This window comes from Vipera berus (assembly GCF_964194415.1).
Source record: "Vipera berus genome assembly, chromosome: 1".
NCBI classification, from domain to species: domain Eukaryota; kingdom Metazoa; phylum Chordata; class Lepidosauria; order Squamata; family Viperidae; genus Vipera; species Vipera berus.
In genome coordinates, this window is record NC_138202.1 from 322,096,608 (window position 1) to 322,119,216 (window position 22,609).

At 37.8% G+C, this 22,609-nt stretch overlaps 1 protein-coding gene across 1 annotated transcript in view; it reads left to right on the forward strand.

Annotated features, from left to right (window-relative positions):
* The window catches only part of SLC8A1 (solute carrier family 8 member A1), a gene marked incomplete at its 3' end in the record, with an annotated part of 283,351 nt that overhangs the window by 231,099 nt on the left and 29,643 nt on the right, over window positions 1–22,609 (forward strand). The window contains exons 4-8 of the mRNA XM_081312564.1: window positions 3,143–3,163; window positions 5,206–5,223; window positions 9,616–9,684; window positions 13,862–13,992; window positions 17,155–17,254. Coding sequence (XP_081168690.1) covers window positions 3,143–3,163; window positions 5,206–5,223; window positions 9,616–9,684; window positions 13,862–13,992; window positions 17,155–17,254 — 339 coding nt within the window. The remainder of the gene's footprint in view (window positions 1–3,142; window positions 3,164–5,205; window positions 5,224–9,615; window positions 9,685–13,861; window positions 13,993–17,154; window positions 17,255–22,609) is intronic.

Consider the following 22,609-nt stretch of genomic DNA (forward strand, 5'->3'; position numbering starts at 1 on the left):
CTCAACTTCCACTTAATGTGTCATGATCTCTGTCAAGCTTAGCAGTTTTAATTTTGCATCTATCTCTTTCTCTTTTTTAAAAAAATAATTCTTGATGATTATTATGATCCACTTAAACATACCATGTAAATTATTTATATAATACATCTTGTGATATGGATGCAATAAAATCCCAATAATATGACCACTGCAATTTGGGTTCTCAAAGGGCAGATTCTTTAGCGTCCTTTTAATTATTCCTCCAAATTATTTATCATTTGCAAACAATAGACTAAAATATCCACAATGAAATGGATGCTATATTCAGTATACACTTGTACCTTTATTTCAGGTTTGTGCCCATATATACATCTATAAGTCTGTTCCAGTCCCCTCTCAAGGATATTTTTAATTTTTCATTAAATATTTAGGGTTTTTTTCTAATAATGTAAATCTCTCCCAATATTCTGGAATTCAATTCAATTAAAAATAAAACAATCAAATAAATTGCACAACAATTTAATATTATTAACATGATGATTTTGTTTATTTATATGAAATGTTCCTAGTCTACACTTCAATTACAAAGTCTCCCAGAGGACTTTACAGATCAATCAAACTAGCTGGCTTCATATTGAATATGTTTGACTGATTCCAAAGCCCTCCCCTCCCCCTTAATTTTTTTCCTTGTCTTTGAGGTGAATCAATTCTTACTCAAGGAATTTTTTGTTGCAGTTCAGTGTTAACAGCCCTGCCAGGATGAAATATAGAAGCCAGCTCAAAATAAAGTTTTATATGGAGCCTAGATACATTGTTTGGTTTAAAAGAAGTTGCATGATGGTCCTATCAGAACAGGCCATGGTGGAGAGGAGAATAATGATTGATGTACCAACACATGTATTATCTTTAACTTATCAGTTGATATTGTGTTTTAAATATTTTCTTTCCCCATTGTCTATTCCTTGAGAACTATACATTTGATGCAGATATTATGTAAATACTTCACACTTAATGTGAGTATATAAGGCACATGTATAAATTTATTTTCACTCTTTGCCCACTTAGCTAAGGACAGAAGCCAATGGAGTTGCCTGCTACCTTAACTTGTGGATAGATAAACATAGCAAAATAGATATGTCCATTCTATCTATTACATTACAAGGAAGTCTATGCCACAAGTATACCTCAGTGTATATAATGATGTGCAACATAGATTTCTCATCTAGTAAAGTTCATTCAAAAAACCCTATGTATTTGTAACTGGATCTCTGTGGACATACTTCGCATACGTTTTTTGGAATAAAAATATTCTCCAGCAAAATAAGCTCTAGAGGTAAATACTATGAGCAAAATGCAAATTTAAAAAATGTTGAGACTGACTGCTCCCAAAATATCCCTAAGGCATATTTTGCAAGAAATCAATTTCTTCTTTTAAAAAAAAACATATTTTAAATAAATAAAAACAAGAGTTATCTTGTTTTGGCTAAAGAAAATCTATATGTAATATTCATAATATATCCTAAAGAATTGGGCTTGCAGTTTCCAGATTAAAAGGAAGCATTGATGCTGCTGAAAATTGAATAGGCTCTCAGTTTAAAATGCATCTTAAATTATAGAGTGGATCTCCCTAGAATAGTTTGAAAAGCTTCCAGGAGATCTGCAAGCTCTCTTGAGCAGGAATCAGCTCTGTCTTATTCACAAGGCAACATGATATTTGGGAGAATTGAAGGCTAGAAGACTTAATCTAGCCTTATTTTTTACCTGTCACATTACAATTCCAAACAGAGTCACACTTGATTAAGAAAATAGCTATGTTTTATAAAGTGAGGATGTTCACAAAAATGTTTCACCTAGTAACTCTTTTCTTCGAACTGCAAATACAGAATCATTGATATCAAACACAGTTGAATAATTATTTTTCTTTCAAATAATTGAAACCATTTTGAGAGCAGAATCCATTTTTTGAAATAAATATATTCATCCAACTTTTTTTCTTTACTCAAATAGGTTCTACATATTAGTTCAAATCTTTGCCAAATCTATTGACCAGAGGCAACACTAAAATAAAAGAAATGGTTACTTTTCCCAGCTTGCCTCCAGATATTTTGGGCTATGACACTCCCAAACCTAACCTTCCAGGTGGTGGTTGCAGATGATAGCTGTACATTATATCTGGACTGTACTACACTGAAGCTAGTGTAACCATTGAAAAGAAATCCTCTGTTAACTTAGTTTCAGCTGTCTTAAAAGCTACAATTTGTCTCCAGTAGAAGTACACCACATTTTCATACACAAGTGAGTATATTTGAAAAACTGGAATGATTATAAGTGCTTAGAGTCAATAGTGCAGTTTAGTTTGAAATATTTGCTTGTCATCCAGGGATGCTTTCAAGCATATTAGATAAAATATTTTCAACCTCTTTCTCTAATCAAAGCATAAGACAATAGCAAGCATTATCAATCAAAATACTTAGTGCATCGCTCCTACTGTGGCTTTGTCCTTAGGCAGAAGCCTCTACCTTCTGTACTAAAGCTACCAGATCTGGGCTTCAAATATCCAGACCATTAAATGGCAGCAAATCACTATAGAGAAGCCTAACTCTCTGTTTTCAGTTAATTTGGATTTTTCAACCCACATATAGCAGCCCTGTTCATTACAACCAAAGTCTTCCCCTTGTTAACGCAAGATGCATCCTTGTGCCTCAAAAGGATAAAAGCACATATAGGGCGTTATAATTCCAGGCATAGGAATGATTTGATTGGCCTTTTTTTTTAAGGAAAAAAAAGGTAAATGCTCACACATATCCATTGTGACATATTATTTCCTCAATCTCTAGCAGAGCTGTCAATGAACCAAAATTAAGATCCTTGCATATATCAAGAATGTGATCAAAAAGTTGGGAACATTGAATTAAAGATTTGTCTGTTACATTAAACGTAACAGTGCATTTAATATTTTTCCCCAGTTTCACAGCTTATTCCCATGAAACGTGTCTTTTCCATTATTTCTCATGCTATTTTTCTTTGTAGTATTGGTATCCTGCAGCTTTGCAGTTCTGCGCTTTCTGGCCTCATGGATCTGAGGCTTTTCTGTGGATGTCTTCTTTACTTTCATTGCTCATTTTTTTTCTTCTGTATTTGTCCTTCTGTGTCTTCTCCACAGCCCTGTTGTTGAATGAGCTTGGTAAGCACTACATTTCTTGCATTTCTTTTCCATATGGGAGAGTCAATCAATGTATTTTATGTACATTATTTTTTCAATTTATTTCATGCTTTTTCTCAAAAGATTCAAGGAAGCTGTCCCCTTAAAAATTATTAAAACAATTAATGTCAGTTATTGAATGTCAGTTTTTGCTTAAATTCATTCTCTGGCTTGAAAATGATCCTTCAGATTCAGTGTGCCTTTGTCCTAAATCAAGGTAGGAAAGAACTGATAAAAAAATAGAAGATACTACATGATATTTGATCATAAGATCTTACCCCCAAAGCTTGTTGCCAGAGCATAAATTAATCAGGCCAAAGATTCACATTGTATTCAGTCTTTCTTTTAGTACATTAATGAACAGCAGATATCTCTTTTTAATTGTCTTATGGTTTGCAGCATGGCAGAATAGGTTCCTTTTTAAGCATTCCCTTTAAAATGGCTTTCACCAGTTTAGTGTCAATAAATGTTTTGGACTAAAACTTCCATGATGCTTAACCAGATATCCTTGTTTATCCATGGCTATGTTGCATTCCTTGATGGCACTAGAGGCCCACTTTAAACAATAAGGGAACAATCTATTTCCATATGTCTTTTCAAGGAAAAGTCATTCCTGCATGTCTTTGGGACCTGCTACAGAAATAGCTCAAAAGAAAATTACTTTTTTGTGATCATACAGTTATTTGTTTTGGTAAATGAAAATGAGAAATTCTGATCTCTTCGGGATATTTGCAACTGGACCTGGAGTATTTTTGCATGCTAAATTCCACTTTTCAGAAACAATTTGGTCTTTCTTAGACAGTCCCATAAAATATACACATTTGTCGTAAAAGTAATGTGTTCTTATATTCAGCCAAAATAAATACAGCTTGACAAGAACAGTTCTCATCTATCCCTGTGACATTCACCTAGGATAGATTTCTACACAATTCTACCATTCTTTATAAATAAACTTTCAACACATTGAAACAAAGAATAAAGCAAGTTTTATTTAGAAATCTAAACTCATTCAATATGTACAACTTTCTTATACCAGTCTTCTCCAAGCTGTCAGCCTTCAGTTATATATAAAACCAATATCCATAAATCTTATTTTGGCTGGCATTTACAGGAGCTAAGTCCAACAAATATGGACAGGTACAGTTGGGAAAGGCAATCTTACAACCTTAGCAGAGTCAGGATATTTCCGAGTTTATATATCACGGGCCTGTTTTTTACTGCATTGGAGTCAGATCACGTATTCATTCTCTTGCGAGAGAATAACAAAAGTAGGCCTCAGACATGGATATCGATCCCAGAAGGAGCTGCTTCATACAGTTGAATAGACATTATGACAACTGAATGTGAAGGAATCAAGAAAGTTTGGCACGATGCTGTAGGGAAAATGGAATATGTAACAGATGGTATGTTATTAAATGTTAACTTCAGATCATATAGAGGCTTTTAGACATATTGTTTGAGATCCTTTTTATTTTGAGATCTCAGTACAGGCTTCTGCACCCAACATCCTCTAGGTGTACTCGATTATAGCATCACCTCCAACCAGGACACTGGCTGCAGGGGATGTGTACTGATGTCCAGCACATGTGGAAGGTACCAGACTGATCTTTTGCATGAAAAATATGTATTTCCTGCTAATAAAATGTTCCTCTGTGAATTTTTAAAACAACCAAGGAAACATTTTTCAAAGGCAATGTATTTTTGTTTCAAATTTGATTATTATAGCCTTAACACATTTGAAGAAAAACAAGTTAGAGAAGATTATTCTCTAATTTCTAATCTTGCCTTTAACTATATGCTTCAACCAGTTATGATTGACAAGGGTATGATTTTCTATTTTTCATTTGGTGTTCATATTTGAAAAATTGACAAGCCATACAGATAAAAATAAATACACTCTGAACATATTCCTATTAGGAAATATGTAATTAATATTTAGAGGAAAGCTTCAGTGATGTAAGTAATGCACAGTGCAACAATATATTAATTTCCTTTCTTTTCTCTCTGTTTTGACATTCCTTTAGGTGGCTTCACAATTACAGGTATGGATTTTCAATTATCTTTCTGCTCAAAGATACAGTTTCAGTTTTATACAGATTATCTTTTTTTACTGTTATATCAAGGTATCAATTATTTGCGAGCAATACGTGGTGTCCCCCAAAACTAGTGTTGTGTGATGGTCAAAATATTGAGCATCAACTAAAGAGACCTAAACGTAAGCCTCCTTTCAGCTGTCAAAGCTCAATGGAGGATTTTGAGCTAGTCACTCTAACTACCTTACAATATTGTTGGAGGGTTGAGGAAAAGAATTGAGGGAACACTATGAGCAGGTCTCAGTTATTGACTATCTCATGCAGCAACCATTTGAAGTTATGACAGTGCTTAAAAAATGTTGTGACCAATCCTCATATTTATAACCATTGCAGCATACCACCATCATTTGATCATTCACATGCTTCACAACTAGTGTGCACTTTCGCTTGTAACAAGCAGAGTTAATATTGAAAATGGAAGAAAGTATAATTTGCAATTACATGATTTTTCACTTAGTAACCACATTGCTTCACTTAGTAACCGAAGGGAAAGTGAAGTTGTGAACCCTATTGTTGTTAAGTGATTTTTTTCAGCTCAGGATCCAAGTTGCTGATCTCACTTGTGGTCACTAAGCAAAGGCTACCTGTATTTCACTTTGCGCTCTTTGTGGAATAATGAGATATACATCAAACAAATATAATTAATTAATTTATTAATTTTAATTATTTTATTGGGGCTGTTAGTTTAATTCTGTTTAACTTTTGCATTACTGTATTTTTATTGTTGTTAGCCGCCCTGAGTCCTTCGGGAGATAGGGGGGCATATAAGTCCCAAAAATAAATAAATAAATAAAATAAAGTATCAGTGGCTAGCAATCAAAGTTGAGAGAAGTCTGTTGCCCCCCATTACCTTATCTGTAGGCTTTTAATGGGCTTCTGGTTGGCCACTGTTTATAAAACATAGGATAGTGAACAAGATGGCCTTTTTGACATATAAGATAAGATAACCTTTATTGTCATTTTTTTTACTGTGGGCACTGGAACTCTGTTTTGGTGTTAAGAAAACTAGTTTAATCTCTGACCTTTCGAAGATCAATATATGGCAAGACTTCCAAAAGTGTTGCAGTTCATCTCCTTGGGGACCAAGTGCAAAATTTCAGACTAGTCAATCAAAGATTTACTCTACTATCACCCTTCACGAAAAGTCAAAAGATGTATTTTGTAACATCAGACAAACCTATCTATAACACCGGAAGAAAGCTGAGGTAGCCCACCGAGGACTTCTGTTGCGAGAGTCCTATTAAAATGTATGAGGACGTGTTCATTTCTTTGGAGGTTGTGTAAAACAGTCTCCTTATTACCTTTTGTATTTTGAACAAAAATGTTACAATATTCTGCATTTGAATCTACTTAGATTTAAAATATTATGAGCTTTTATTTCAGATAAAGGGAAGAGTATATAGCTGATTGTAGGATTGGAGTGGATCTTGAATACCTGGCTTCAGAAGCATCACAGGTCCTTTCTGAACCCTGGGGAAAAAGCCAAAGAGCTTTTATAAATCAGAACTATACAGACATCATATTAAAGCTATAGTGAATGTAGATTCAGCTAACAGATATATTGGAAGTTGTCATTCTACATTATGTTTGTTAACATCTTGGCTTGTTCTTGTCATTGCTTTTATAATTAAGGGAAATGTTTGAATGGTAAGATATCTTGATTTCTTTCATATCCACTTTCTAAGTAACTAGCACTTTTTGATTATGAGTGCATTCTCACAAACCTAACATCACATGTTTCATGCTGAAAAGCTTATACTTTAAAAAAAACACAATTATTTTCTGAGAATTACTTGAAGGCTTAACTTGAGAAACTAGATGATGGTGTGTTTTAAGATACTTCCAGTCTGCTAACAACAAGGCTCCAAATATTACAACCAGCAAAATATGGTGACTGAAGTTTCTAAGGTATCTTCAAAGTGCTTGGTACCAAATTATCTTCAGCTGTAGTTTTCATTACATTTTATTTTTTAGAAAATTTACATTGTCATCCAGATTTCTTTTCCCAATGTTTTAAGTACAGTGCTTTTTTTGTAAAAGAAAAAGGTGTCGGAACTCACACATGTCATACAACCCACCTTGCCTACCCTGCAAGGTTCCATCCAAAAAAGCTGCTGGAACTCCGTTCTGAGCGTTCTATGAGAAAAAAAGCCCTGTTTAAGTAAATAAAATAAAAATCCCACTATTCTGCTGCAACATGTACTCACCACAGCTGTAAGAGAATTTAAATGCAAGACACAGAAATAAATCATCTGAGACTTCCTATGTTCCAGTAGACCAGACATGTCAAACACAAGGCCCGGGGGCCAGATCCGGCCCACAAAGTGGTTTCATGCGGCCCGCGAAGCCACCCTGGAAAGAGTGAGGGAACGGCCCCCACTGCCTTGGCCCTGGCCCAGAGACCCTCCTTCTGCCAGAGACCCTCAGATCTGTCCCACTCCTGCCCAGGCCCCCATAGGCACCCTTGATGCGAACGATGTAGAGCTGGCCATGCCCACCCAGTAGGCCACGCCCACCCTGGCCACACCCACCCAGTAGGCCACGCCCACCCTGGCCATACCCACCTGGCCCCCTGAGGGCAACCGCAATGCTGATGCGGCCCTCAATGAAATTGAGTTTGACACCCCTGCAGTAGACAGAAAACCGTATACAGACCAATGAGTGACCCTTAGCCTGACTTTGGGCTAATCACTCTCTGTCAGCCCAACTCACCTCACAGGGTTGTTGTTGTGTGGGGGAAAAGGAGGAGGGAGGAATATTAGTTATGTTCACCACTTTGAGTCATTTATAAAAATAATAAAAGCAGGAAATAAATAAATCCCTTGCTTTTCCTAGAAGTTGTTGTGCAGATGAAGCAGAGAAAAGAAAACTGGATATATATTTTAAAAGGATGGGATAAAAATATGAATAAATACTTAAATAGCAATATCAGCTGCCCAGCCAGTGCCTGGAATAAATTGTCATTCATCTTATATCTTATATGCCATTGACAGAGCACTTAATTCTAATTGGGGTAAATGATAAATTGCTGTTGAGTTCTATAAGGAATCATTTGCATGGATGCTCAGGGACTACATACTCAGACTGAGCTCCGAATTAATGATAAGTTTTTTTGTAAAAATGTTGCTGATGCAACTAATTGTGATGCAGAGAAAATATGCAAATATAGCAGGAAAAAATATAAAATATCTGCTTTGTCTTTGAAAATCTTTCTCTCAGGACCTAGAGGGGAACAGGTTTGCAATATCCAGTAACAGTTATTTGTCCTAAATGTATCATTTATACAATCATTGATATGAAACACATTGAATATTGTTATGAATAATCTTTTTTACCGAATGTAATTTAAAACAAATTAAATGTACAGAGAAGACTGTCAGAAATATTAAGGCACACATACCGGTATGTTGATTTGGAAATATCAAATGAATGTAAGTTGAACACATATTCTCTCAAACTGTGATGCAACTTTTAAATGAGTTTGACTTCTTTTTGAACTTCTGTCACCATCTTTTCCAGAATTTAACTCTCTGCAAAGTGGATTTTTTTCTATTGATCCTTATCAACAAAACTTATCAACAAACAGCTTTAGCTTTATCATTGAAGGAGCCTTCCTTCCCCATCACTGTACTTCTATCTGTGTTTGGCAGTAAAGGCTCTTTTTTACATCCTCTTCATTTTTACAAGGACTGCTGAAGCACTTGCCAATTGGCAAAACCTGACATGTCTTACCTAACCCTTTGGCTTAGCAACACAGGCATTCATCCATGATTGGGTGTAGTGAAAAAGGTCTGTGTAAAAACAGGAATCAGGTTATATCATCTGAAGAGCAAAGTATTTAATAAAGTAAACTCAAATTGAGACTTTGTTTTCTGATTCCTTAAGATATAAAGAATATATCAGAATGCCATGTTCACATGTCATAGATTTGATAACCAAATCATGAATTATATTTGGGAATTCATTGGGAGATTACTAATCAGAAGGTGATCGTTGAAGGATTGACAAAGACTAATAACTCATTCTTTGTTTCTAAAAATGTAAGAAGGCAAAAAAATGTGTAACTTGCAGTCTTCTGTATGGTACACGATTCCAGTTCCCATTATCCCTGAGGGGCCATGCTAGTTGTCTCAGATGGAAGTTTGAGTTCCATAGCATGAGTTATTTCACGGATTTTCCAGAAGGTCTGTAGTGAGCATTTATACTTGCCATAACCCTGAGTGAAGTAGAAATTACAGTTCACTATCTTAATAGATTTCTCTAACAGAGTCTAACTCCATTAACAAACTATTGAAATCCAGTTCAGCCCATTGATACGAATTATTTTTGCCATTTTGTCAGGCAAGCCTGTCTTCAGGAAAGTTCATGCTAGAGACCATCCCCTTCCTTCTACTGTAATCAACATTCAAGGTATTCAACTGTGCTAGTCTCCCACTCCAACAGATAATGTGAAACCAATAATTTGCATGCATTGGTGTGGGATACAGGGAAGGTGTATTTAAGATGGGAAAGGAAAGGTAGGATTTAACTTATTTTAATATATCTTTGACAAACAATTACTCAATCATTCCCCATCAGTTCTATCAGAGGACAAAATAGAGCCTCTTTCTTTCAGACTTCATTTGCATATTGTTCTACTTTAGGTGATCTTCTGGCATGGTTACAGGATGTGTAACAGGAAATACCTTTTTCTTATGGTAGTTATTATCAGGCCTTGTCCAAAGGATTCTACTGCCTTTGTCAGTCTGCCCAATCCTTTGTTTACCCATAGATGTTGTTGCTCTGAACCTATCTAGCCAAGTGAGCAGATTCAAATGTTCCATAACAATAAGAAAACAGTAGTCAGGGATTCTCCTTCTATATCTATACCACCCTTCTCATGTGCCAGAGTTTCTTGCCCATTTTTAAAATTATTCTTTATCTATATTTAAAATTAAACTTTGTGATGAGGAGAATGCTTCAGTAATTCAGTCACTTATTATAGCTGATGACAGAGATAAAACCTTTTGCTGCATCTATGCTGGAACCCTCTGCCAAGCTTTGTCCTGTGCAAAAATCAGTTCTGACCATTCAGTCTCATGGAGCTTCTCCCTTATTGTCTCTCACTAGAACATCTGGTGAACTCGCTTTCAACAAAACAAAAATCAGATTACTTCCACCCACCTCCCCTCCCCTCCCCTCCATTGACATTGTCTTGGATACATTCAAATTAACAAATTACTTCTCATTGTTTTTAAGCACCAATCAAGTAGTATTACCACTTTTCAAATTCACTTTTATCACAAAACAAAAAGAAAATGAGAGGGAGAGGAAAATAAAATTCAAGGGTTTGGTTTTAAGCAAAGAATTAAATTCCGTCCTAGCAAGAGGAACTGTGCATTCAAAGATATGAATAGGGTTGCCAGATGTCCCTTTCTAAGAGTTGAAAGGAAGGGGCTCCTTTATTAGAGTTCTTTATGTCAAATCATCCAAGAGCTGGAAATATAAGAAAAGCTCCTTAGAGCCCTAAAGTAGCATTATTACCCAACCAAAGAAGTAATTAAAATTCCTTCTGTTGACACTTAGACATCAGGCAATAAGAGACTTTCCTAAAATACAGGAGCCACAAATATGTGTTTTTATAATACTTTGTATAATAAATAGGCGATTAACAGGGCGATTAACCAAATAGTGAAAACAGATTGCCATTTATCAAGCTTTTACTGATTGAAAATACCCCAAATTTCAATTTAACTTTGTATTAAGTCAATCAGATGCTGAAGTTCAGCTGGACAAATATATAGAACATATAGGCAACCGAATTCCACAGATTGCAGTACAAAGCAAATGTACTCTATTAATTCTTCTTTAATTTATTCCATCCCTATGGATTCCTGTTTCCCCAAAATAAACTTGACCACAGGGCTTACCTGCCCAAGGTAATTTCAGGTTCCTATCCTTATTAATACCTGCTCATCTCTGACAAAGTCCATGACTGGTTGTGTGATCTGTATGGATATTGGCTAGTCTCATGTAACCCAATTCTCCCCATAAGCTGTCTTTAATCTGTTAAACTGTGGAATCCTCAGATGAGTCTTTTAAGAGAGAGCTAGTTATTGTGTGCTTTCAACTTGTCAATAAGATAGAATAGAGATTTGGAGGGGAGGAGCACTGAATAAAATTTATGAAGTTTAATTGTGCTTCTTCCAATTATTACAGTAGCTCTGCTCAGACATTAAATTTCACCTGTTATGTGGAGTACTTCCATTTGGCTAAAGAATGGAGCCCTGCATATAACCTTGCCTCTTCCTCTCCCAGATCTTTGCATGTTTAATTGGATCCCTGAACTAGAGATATATTTCTCTGCCTGATTAAAGACTGTATTAAACCAAGGCCCCAGAACATACAGAAGGATCTAGGACAATTTGCCATGACCAACTCTTCATGGCCATTTCACCATGGCCATCTCGCCACGGGACAACTCACCGTGAATCAGCTTGATCAGCATATAAGTAAACAAGAATATCTCTTTCTTCAGAGCTTCAGCTGACTGGGGGGGAAGGGTGTGGCCTCAGGTGTACAACCTGTTCAGCATCCAATCTGAGCTTTCTACATGTTTAACAAATATATATTATATTATCACAATCATAAATATATTATGGATGCCCCATTTGTTTCAATAATGAAAGCAATCCACTAATTTCAACATTTCCCTGGTATTTTGTAGCAATTTCATTAATTTATAAATAGGTTAAGCAAGCAATGTAAGAATCATAGGATTAATGTCCCAGCAGATACCACCATCGTTGATTTCTTAGGAGACACAACCCCACCTACAATTCAGGCAGAGAATTCAGGTATCTGTGTGTCTCTTTTAAATGAAGGATGGAAACCTGCAACCCCAGAGCCACTAGCAACCCCAAAGTCCTTATTTGCAACCCTCTAGAATCTTAATATACTATTGATTTTTGTCAGAACAGTCACTAAAAATTAATAATAAAAATTGCTTCCATTATAAAGTGAGAAATATGCAGAAACTGTAGTGTAAAACTTAAATAAGTTTTATTTTTTGAAATCAATATTGATTTTATTGATTGATATTTATTGATTTTTTATATTTTAAATTGCCCAGAGTCACTGTAATAGTAAGACAGCATAAAAAATTAATAATCAGTGAAAATAAGAATAAATGATGGAGACCTTTCCAGGCCTTTTGTTCCACCCAATATGAGTTATGATATCAGAGGCCACGATAAAAATAATAATAAAAAAGAGGTATGGATTATATTCCAAGAGAGAAAAACCATGGGGAAAAAAGAAAGATGGGAGACTCCCCCATCTGTCACAGCAGCCTTCTCATTAGGATGCAGACACACCTACAATAATAGTTTGAGAAAGATTGAGATTAACATGAACACAATATATGTTGTATCTCGCTTCACCAGAATATTAAACTCAAATGTGATGATGTCCTGTTGAGGCTAATTTCCTCTGAGTCTGTTTTCACATAATCAAGGAAAGGTGTACTATAGATTTTTCATTTATATATACAAATCTAAACACATGTTCTTTGGGGAGAGGACAGAGTTCCTTGCCATATTTGGGTAGAGGGCAATAAAGAGGTGCCAAAAACTCTAACCCCTTTCTGCCTTGTCATGGTTTTAAAAACTAAGTTGTTATTAGGAGTTGTTCATCCAGGAATTGCAGCTAAATGGTAATTGTCAGACAATCCTAACAGGACGAAATGGCTCTGTGAACCTGGAAACACATGAGCTAATATTGACCAAAGATATTTCTTTATATTTCTCTTGTGGATATATTGTCTGCTTTTGCTTGAACACCAATCAGTCAATCTAAAATACTTGCTCATAGAAATCACTTTGTAATTTCAAAGTTGCTACCTGCTGTATAAAAATTCCTAATTATTCTATGGTGCCCAGAAAAATGGTGTTTTCATTGTGAACATCATTTTCTTTTTCTGCCCTTTTTATGTTTTGTTTCTTATTTTGTATATTTTGTTCTTTTTTTTTAAAGGACTTTTTAGGGATGTGAGATTGACAACAATATACACACTGGGGTTACTACTGAGTCTATGCTCCATTGGAAGACATAGTTCATTTCATTATCAGACAAATACTCACACAGCAGGCAAACATCAGCATCTGTTACAATCATATGTTTCATATTTAGACACACCCTTAATTAAGAGTAGATCTGGTTAAAAGCAACCACATTAGGTAGTGTGTCATATTGAACTGTGAATCCCTAGCTTGATCTTTCCTTTCTATTTCCCAGTTGCAAAGAGCTACTCAAAGAGCCACCTGCTAAATTGTAATTCCCTTAAAAAGCTCAAGGGAGGAAAGGAAGCACTTCTTTGACATACAGAGGAGGTGTGAACAGGATATAATTTCCTGATACTTCCAGGTAAACTATCTGGAAGAGCAAACTTCAATCCTTACAATGCAGGAGGCTGTCCTGGTGGAATATTCCTGTAACAGTGGTCTGCATGCTTTTGCCAGCATGTTGGAGGATAAACAGGAGCTGGCTGCAGAAAAGACAATAGACTCATCATCCCTCAACTGGTTCTTTTTGTCTTCTCCATCCACAGAAGAGAACGAAGAGAAGCAGCCTCTGACAAGCAAAGAAGAGGAAGAACGCCGCATTGCTGAAATGGGGCGCCCCATCCTGGGGGAGCACACAAAGCTAGAAGTGATTATTGAAGAGTCCTACGAGTTCAAGGTACAGTATGGGGACGTCTAAAGTCATTGTTACCATTAATTTGATGTATTTAATTCAGGCACCATCTGACAACTAACAACTATTAAGTTATTACAGCTCTATTCCGTATCTGTCCTGTGGTAACCTAGGATTATATTTTTGTAGGGAATTCCCCCCCCCCACACACACACACACACATACAAAATGGGCCTGTGCAATTAGAATTTTCTTCTGAGAAAAGGCAAGTTGTGCAATTCATAAAAATTATAGAGTTGAAATAATTTGGCTAATTTTCTGATGCTTTTATTTATTATTTATTATGGAGCAGCATCTATTTTAAAGAAGGGCAACAATTTATTCTGTAGGAAATTTTATTTCACTAAACTTTGCAGCTCACCTTTAAGAACTATGTTTTTAACAATTATTGTTTGAAAGCCATCAAATATATTCATAGAAGGATAAACTGCAGCCATAGCCATGTTGTTTTCCTTCCTTCCTTTTTTCCTTTCTTTCTCTCTCCTTCCTTCCTTCCTTCTCTCTCTCTTTCTGCCTTTTCCTAGTGGGATTTCCAAAAATATTAAAAATCTATTTATGTATTTCAATTATATTATGAAGTTATCCTACTACTCATTGTAAAAATGAGTTCGAATAAGAAAATTACACACAATTCTCAGATTGTATAAATGATTTCTGTCAGGTGCAAGAAATCAGGAGCTAAGATACAGTTCAAAAGTACTACAAGTTTATTCCATGCAATCTTAGCACAAGAATCTGATCTACTAAAAGTCAAGGCAAATGGACTTCAAGTGGGGGGGTCTCTTTTGGTGGTGTTTAGACTCCAAACTGATGGTGTATTTCAGACATGTCAAACACAAGGCCCGGGGGCCGGATCAGGCCCGCGAAGTGGTTTCATGTGGCCCGTGAAGCCATCCTGGAAACAGTGAGGGAACAGCCCCCACTGCCTTGGCCTTGGCCCAGAGACCCTCCATCTGCCAGAGACCCTCAGATCTGTCCCACTCCTGCCCAGGCCCCCATAGGCACCCTTGATGCGAACGATGCAGAGCTGGCCACACCCAGCCAGTAGGCCACGCCCACCCTGGCCATACCCACCCGGCCCCCTGAGGGCAACTGCAATGCTGATGCGGCCCTCAATGAAATTGAGTTTGACACCCCTGGTGTATTTGGTCACCTCCTACATCTTCAAATAAGAACATTACACACACACTTTAAATGTAAAAAAATCATGAACATTTTTTTAATAGCATAGGTGCTTTATCCCTTCTTTTTATCCTATGGATCAAGTGGTTAAGTTTGAGATAATACCTAACTTCTTACTGAATCAACTTTTCAGCTAAAGAAGAATATGAATGCACATCTAATCTAGCTCATTAAGCACAATGCCATGTTGACTATTTAAAACAGAAGCACCATATTATTTACATGATTAATAATTATTGGAAATTTAAAATTAAATTTCATTTTCTTTTATTTGCATCCCCTGAAGATAATTTTAAATTAGATATTAAAATTTTATACCATTCTGTATTAATGTCATTATACAGGAATCACCGACATAAGCAATCCTTTTTTAGTTCTTTTATTGTTTTATGCAGCTTAGCCAAAATATTCTCTTGTGAATTCCCTTAGAGCAGACAAGTCAAACTCACGTCACGTGACATCGCGCAATGTATCGTGACAGTTTTGCCATTGCTGCCAATGGGGTGGGTGTAGCTACCGTGTGACGCATCCGGCCCGTGGGCTAGCAGTTTGACACCCCTGCTTTAGAGAGTAATTTTGAATGGTTGCAGGCAACCTCACTGAACCTAAATCATGGTGTAGCTCAAATCAATCATTTGTAAAGAAAATGAAGTATGCATAATTATATACTTCATATTCAATTTTATAATATTATGAGGTGCATTAGCTTGAAAGCAAAGTTTTTATAACTCTGCTCTGTAAGCATATCTCAAGGTTATTAAATGTATAGGAGATCAGTAAAAGTTGTAAGTGTCTAGTTTAGCTGTAGTAAAGCAAATATGTCAGTTAAGTGCAATTTTCTGAAGTATTAATTTATTTTCAGATACATCAATGTCTCAGGAGTTTCTACATGGCACCTTTATGACTATTTTTTAAGTTGTCTTTTTTTTATCCCCAGTTTAATCACAGGCCTTACCAATTCAGGGAAGAAATAGGTGAACCAATGCTCTGGCCCCCTGTAAAATTACTTTTCCTCGCTATGCATAGTACATTGGTCTGAATGAGGTTCAGAGGGTTCAGTGCAAAAGAAGCCTATAAAATAAACTAGGTAAGGTGTTATATATGGGGATCCCTACAGGCATTTGGTAACCAGCTTATATTTATGACGGTTGCAGCATCCTAGAGATGCGTGATTGCCATTTGTGACCTTCCCAGCCAGTTTCTGACAAGGAAAGTCAATGGAGGAAGCTGGGTTCACTTAATGAAGTGAATAGTGTTAAATTCATGATACACTTAACCATTGCAGCGATTTGCTTAACAACTGCAGCAAAAAGGGTCATAAAATTGGGCATAACTCGCTTAACTGCCTTGCTTAGCAGTGGAAATTCTAGTTCCAATTGTCATAAATCGAGCACTATCTATAGTAGCATTAAATTTTTATTTAATCATTTGTCCAGTTATCATAAACATCCAGGGACTTCATGATGGCAGATTCATGGAATGTCATGCAGGCAAATTATGTGGGAGGAATGGATCATTCACCCTTTCTTGGCTATCTTTTTCTTTGCATATTAGCCATAATAAATCAGTCTTTCCTAAGAACCAGACCTACAAATGAAGCAGATTGGCAGAAAATGAATAGATCATTCCATCTTGACCACAGTAGGCCTTACCAATTTGCCAAAAGTTTACTATTGTAATAACAACTATTAAGAAGATGTCCAAAGAAAATAGGACTTCCTTTTCACCGCATCAAATATAGATGAACTAATACTTTATGAAAATGTGCAAGTCATCTTTTTGTAGGTCTAATTACAAGGCACCATTAAGAAATACTTTTGCACAAATATTTCAAGCCTTTTTAAAGCAAGATACTTTAGCATATATGTTTAATTTCATCCATCTGATGTTGATATCCATGCTCTAATGCTAACCAGCATCCTTTACATTTACCACGTACTCCATGTTTTGTCTGTCCATCTGCAGAACACTGTGGACAAGCTTATCAAGAAGACAAATCTAGCTCTTGTGGTTGGAACAAACAGCTGGAGAGAACAATTCATTGAGGCTATCACTGTTAGTGCTGGTAAGTTTTTATTTCTATAAATGCCATAAATTACAATTTGCCATTTTCCTAGCCTGAGGTTATCAAGTTAATTTTGGTAGCTTGCATTTGTTTCAGGAGCTATGACAAAGGAAGAAGCAGTCTCCCTTTTTTAAAAAAGTAGATAGCTTTAGCATTGTAACTTCAGTGTATTAGACTTTAAATCTGCATTGCATACATCTCTCTGTTGGAGAAGTTCTTTTATTTTAGATCATGGATGGATTGCTTGTGTCTCCAAAGCCTATTTCTGTGGTGCCCATGGCAGTTTGGCAATCTAGCTTCCAAATATCAGTATTGCAGCTTCATTTTGTTTTAAGCACAAAGCAAATTGGGCCTGTGTTTTGTGAGCTGTGAAATAGGCTTAACAGTTTTAAAAAGTATAGAAAAAAATAAAATAAATTCCCAAACTCCCAGGACACCCCTTGGCAACTTCCAGCCCAGGCAAATGGTACAATTTGCCTAGTCTGCATCATTTCCCTGCTATGATGACTCTAGCTTTCCCCACTTAAATTATACCAAAAATGTGTACCCTTGCCTTCTGAATGATCTTCAAAGCTTCTGGGTAAATGCAATTTTACTATTTGAAAATCATGTCATCCTTTTTAATGGGGAGACTTGGGGTGTAACAGTTAAGAACTGCAGCTGTGTATTTCTATTCAGGGCTTTTTTTCTCATAGAACGCTCAGAACGGAGTTCCGGCACCTTTTTTGGATGGAACCTTGTAGGGTAGGCAAGGCGGGTTGTATGACATGTGTGAGTTCTGGCACCTTTTTCTTTTACAAAAAAAGCACTGTTTCTATTTATTGTAATGGGGTGCAATAAGTCTGTTGAAAGAGAGGTAAAGTAATAGTAGAACATAGCCATGTGTTCTTTGTAGCTCTGAATTCAATTTACTCTAAGTTAATATAGCTAATATGTTAACATTAAGTAGAATTTAATCTGGATAGTGACTCTTGGGAAATTCATGCAGGTCATCTTGAGTTCCTTCAAAAAAGAAAGGGAAAGATAGAGTAAATAATACATAATATCTGTGATTATAAAATGTTTTTTAAAAGTCTGCATGTGTGCATGGATGCACATGCATACATGTCTCCCAGTACAGTCTGATATATTGTATAACCTAATGTAATTATTTGATAGTCTCACTTCACAGAATATTTGACAAATTGAAAAATTATTTCACTGTGGATATACACTCATTGCAAGATATTATCTTCCAATTTGCAAAGAATTTCCATATTTGATATTGCTTTCTTTCTAAACTATTTTAAGACCCCTCAATACTGCTGAAATACATTTCCTTTTGTACTATTATATCTGGACTCGCCAGAATAAATAGACTGTCCATCATTTTTTAAAAAACACTCAAATGAAAAGTATGTTAAGTACAATATATTTAACAAGTGCCATCTGACTGCAGTAACTATATCAGTCCAATTTCAATAAATTGGATATGAATTATTTATTTATTTATTTATTTATTTATTAGTTTTTTATAAACCGCCCTTCTCCCGAGGGACTCGGGGCGGTGTACAGAGGAAGGAAGGTATACAGATGAACAATAAAAATAATAAAAACAATAGTGAAAACAAACTGGGACCCCAATTAACGCTATCATGCCAGGCCGGACTGCTGGAACAGGAAAGTTTTTAAGTCGCGTCGGAAGGTACGGAGGTCGGGGGCCATCCGGATTTCGGTTGGTAAGCTGTTCCAGAGGGCTGGCGCACCCACTGAGAATGCCCTCCCCCTGGGGGCCACCAGCCGACATTCCTTGAGCGGTGGCACCCTGAGGAGGCCCTCTCTGTGGGAGCGCACAGGACGGTGGGGTGCTGACATTGGCAGAAGGTGCTCCCGTAGGTAGTCCGGACCCATGCCATGTAGGGCTTTGTATGTCATTGTTAGCACTTTGAACTTCACACGGAAGGCAACCGGAAGCCAGTGCAGCGCACAGAGGAGAGGTGTGATATGGGAGTATCGGGAGGCTCCCAAGAGTGTCCGTGCCGCTGCACTTTGCACCAGTTGAAGCTTCCGAGTGGATCTCAAGGGCAGCCCCATGTAGAGAGCGTTACAATAGTCTAGGCGAGAGGTCACAAGGGCATGGGTGACTGTACGTAAGGAATCCAGGTCCAGATAAGGCCGTAGTTGGCGAACTAGTCGAACCCGGGAGAAGGCCCCCTTGGTCACAGCTCCTATGTGGTCTTCTAGGGAGAGTTGCGAGTCTAGGAGGACACCCAGGTTGCGGGCCCTATCAACAGGGGGAAGTAACTTGTCCCCGATGTTAAGCAATGGGACGTTCTGAATATCCTGGCATGCCGGAACGTACAGCCATTCAGTCTTGTCCGGGTTCAGTTGAAGCCTGTTCCTCCCCATCCATTCCCGGACCGCTTTCAGGCAGCGGGACATCACGTCTAGGGCATCACTGATATTGTTTGGAGTTGAGATAAAAAGCTGGGTGTCATCAGCATACTGATGGTAAAAGGTAAAGGTAAAGGTAAAGGTTCCCCCGCACATGTGTGCTAGTCGTTTCCGACTCTAGGGGCCGGTGCTCATCTCCGTTTCATAGCCGAAGAGCCAGCGCTTGTCCGAGGACATCTCCGTGGTCATGTGGCCGGCATGACTAGACGCCAAAGGCGCACGGAACGCTGTTACCTTCCCACCGTAGTGGTCCCTATTTTTCTACTTGCATTTTTACATGCTTTCGAACTGCTAGGTGGGCAGAAGCTGGGACGAGTAACAGGCGCTCACTCTGTTACGCGGCACTCGGGATTCGACCCGCCAAACTGCCGACCTTCCGATCGACAAGCTCAGCGTCCTAACCCACTGAGCCACCGCGTCCCTTACATACTGATGGTACCCTACTCCAAAACTGCGAATGATCTCACCCAGCGGTTTCATGTAGATGTTGAACAGGAGAGGCGAGAGGACCGACCCCTGAGGGACTCCGCAAGCGAGAGGCCTCGGGGTCGACCTCTGTCCCCCTGTCAGCACCGACTGCGAGCGACCCTGGAGAAAGGAGGAGAACCAACGCAGAACCGTGCCTCCCACTCCCAGTCCCCTGAGGCGTCGCAGCAAGATACCATGATCGATGGTATCGAAAGCCGCCGAGAGGTCTAATAAGACAAGGACAGAGGAATGGCCCCTGTCCCGGGCTCTCCAGAGATCATTCATCAGAGCGACCAATGCCGTCTCCGTGCTGTAGCCCGGCCTGAAACCCGATTGGTACGGGTCTAGATAAACCGCTTCATCCAGGATCTGAGGAAGTTGGTGCTTGAATTAAGAACATAAGGCTTATTTTTCTAGGCAAGACTAACATTCTTATAGAATTGAAGCAAAAATAAGAACAAGAGGATCTTATTTTATATAAGAAACATGGGCATTGGGAAGGGTCAACATCTTTAAGATTGTTGGTGCAGAATCTGATCAAAAAAAGCTTCTTTCAACATATAAGAAACAAGAAAAAAGTTAAGGAAATGATTGGTCCATTAGTGGGGGAAAGTGGCAAGAAGGTGACAAGCAACAGGGAGAAAGCAAAACTATTTAACTCGTTTTTTGCATCTGTCTTTACACAAAGGGAAAAAACAGTCCAACCTACCAAAACCAGTGCCATAAAAAACAGAATAGAAACGCAAGTTAAGATAGGCAAGAAAATGGTAAGTGACCACCTGTCCAGCCTAGATGAGTTCAAATCACGAGGACCAGATGGATTACACCCCAAGGTTCTCAAGGAACTGGCAGACGTGATCTCAGAACCACTGAACTATATTTTTCAAAGATCCTGGAGCACTGGGGAACTACCAGAGGACTGGAAGAGAGCTGATGTAGTTCCCATCTTCAAAAAAAGGGGAAAAAACAGATCCAGGAAACTACAGACCTATCAGCCTGACCTCAATACCTGGGAAGATTCTGGAAAAGATAATCAAACAACAAATCAGCGAACACCTTGATGAGAACAAAGTTATCACTAAAAGCCAACATGGGTTTGTCAAAAACAGATCATGCCAGACAAACCTTATTGCATTCTTTGACCAAGTGACAAAACTAGTGGACCAGAGGAATGCTGTAGATTTAATTTACTTGGATTTCAGTAAGGCATTTGATAAAGTAGATCACAACCTACTACTTGATAAGATAGAAAAATGTGGGTTAGATAGCATCACCACCAGATGGATTCGTAGCTGGCTGACAGGCCGTAATCAGCGTGTGGTCCTCAATGGAACCGCATCTACATGGAAGGAAGTGTGTAGTGGGGTGCCCCAGGGCTCTGTTCTGGGCCCAGTGCTCTTCAACATCTTCATTAACGATTTGGATGAGGGGATAGATTGGGAACTCATCAAATTTGCAGATGACACCAAGCTGGCAGGAATAGCCAATACTCCAGAAGATAGGCTTAAGATACAGGAGGATCTGGACAGACTCGAACACTGGGCACTATCTAACAAAATGAAATTCAATTGTGAAAAAAGTAAGGTTCTGCATTTAGGCAGGAAAAATCAAATGCACAGGTATAGTATAGGTGGTACCTTGCTCGATAGTAGTAACTGTGAGAGGGATCTCGGAGTCCTAGTGGACAATCACTTAAATATGAGCCAGCAGTGTGCTGCAGCTGCCAAAAAAGCCAACACAGTGCTAGGCTGCATTAACAGAGGAATAGAATCAAGATCACGTGAAGTACTAATACCACTTTACAATGCCTTGGTAAGGCCACACCTGGAATACTGCATCCAGTTTTGGTCACCACGATGTAAAAAAGATGTCGAGACTCTAGAAAGAGTACAGAGAAGAGCAACAAAAATGATTGGGGGACTGGAGGCTAAAACATATAGGGAACGGTTGCTGGAATTGGGTATGTGTAGTTTAATGAAGAGAAGGGTGAGGGGTGACATGATAGCAGTGTTCCAATATCTCAGGGGCCGCCACAAAGAAGAGGGAGCCAAGCTATTCTCCAAGGCACCTGAAAGCAGGACAAGAAGCAATGGATGGAAACTAGTCAAGGAGAGAAGCAACCTAGAACTAAGGAGAAACTTCCTGACAGAACAACTAACCAGTGGAACAACCTGCCTCCAGAAGTGGTGAATGCTCCAACACTGGAAGTTTTTAAGAAGAGACTGGACAGCCATTTGTCTGAAATGGTATAGGGTTTCCTGCCTTAGCAGGGGGTTGGACTAGATGACCTCCAAGGTCCCTTCCAACATTATTATTATTATTATTATTATTATTATTATTATTATTATTATTATTATTATTATTATTATTATTATTATTATTATTATTATTATTATTATTATTATTATTATTATTATTATTATCAAAGACCCTTTGTACATAGATATGAGCCAC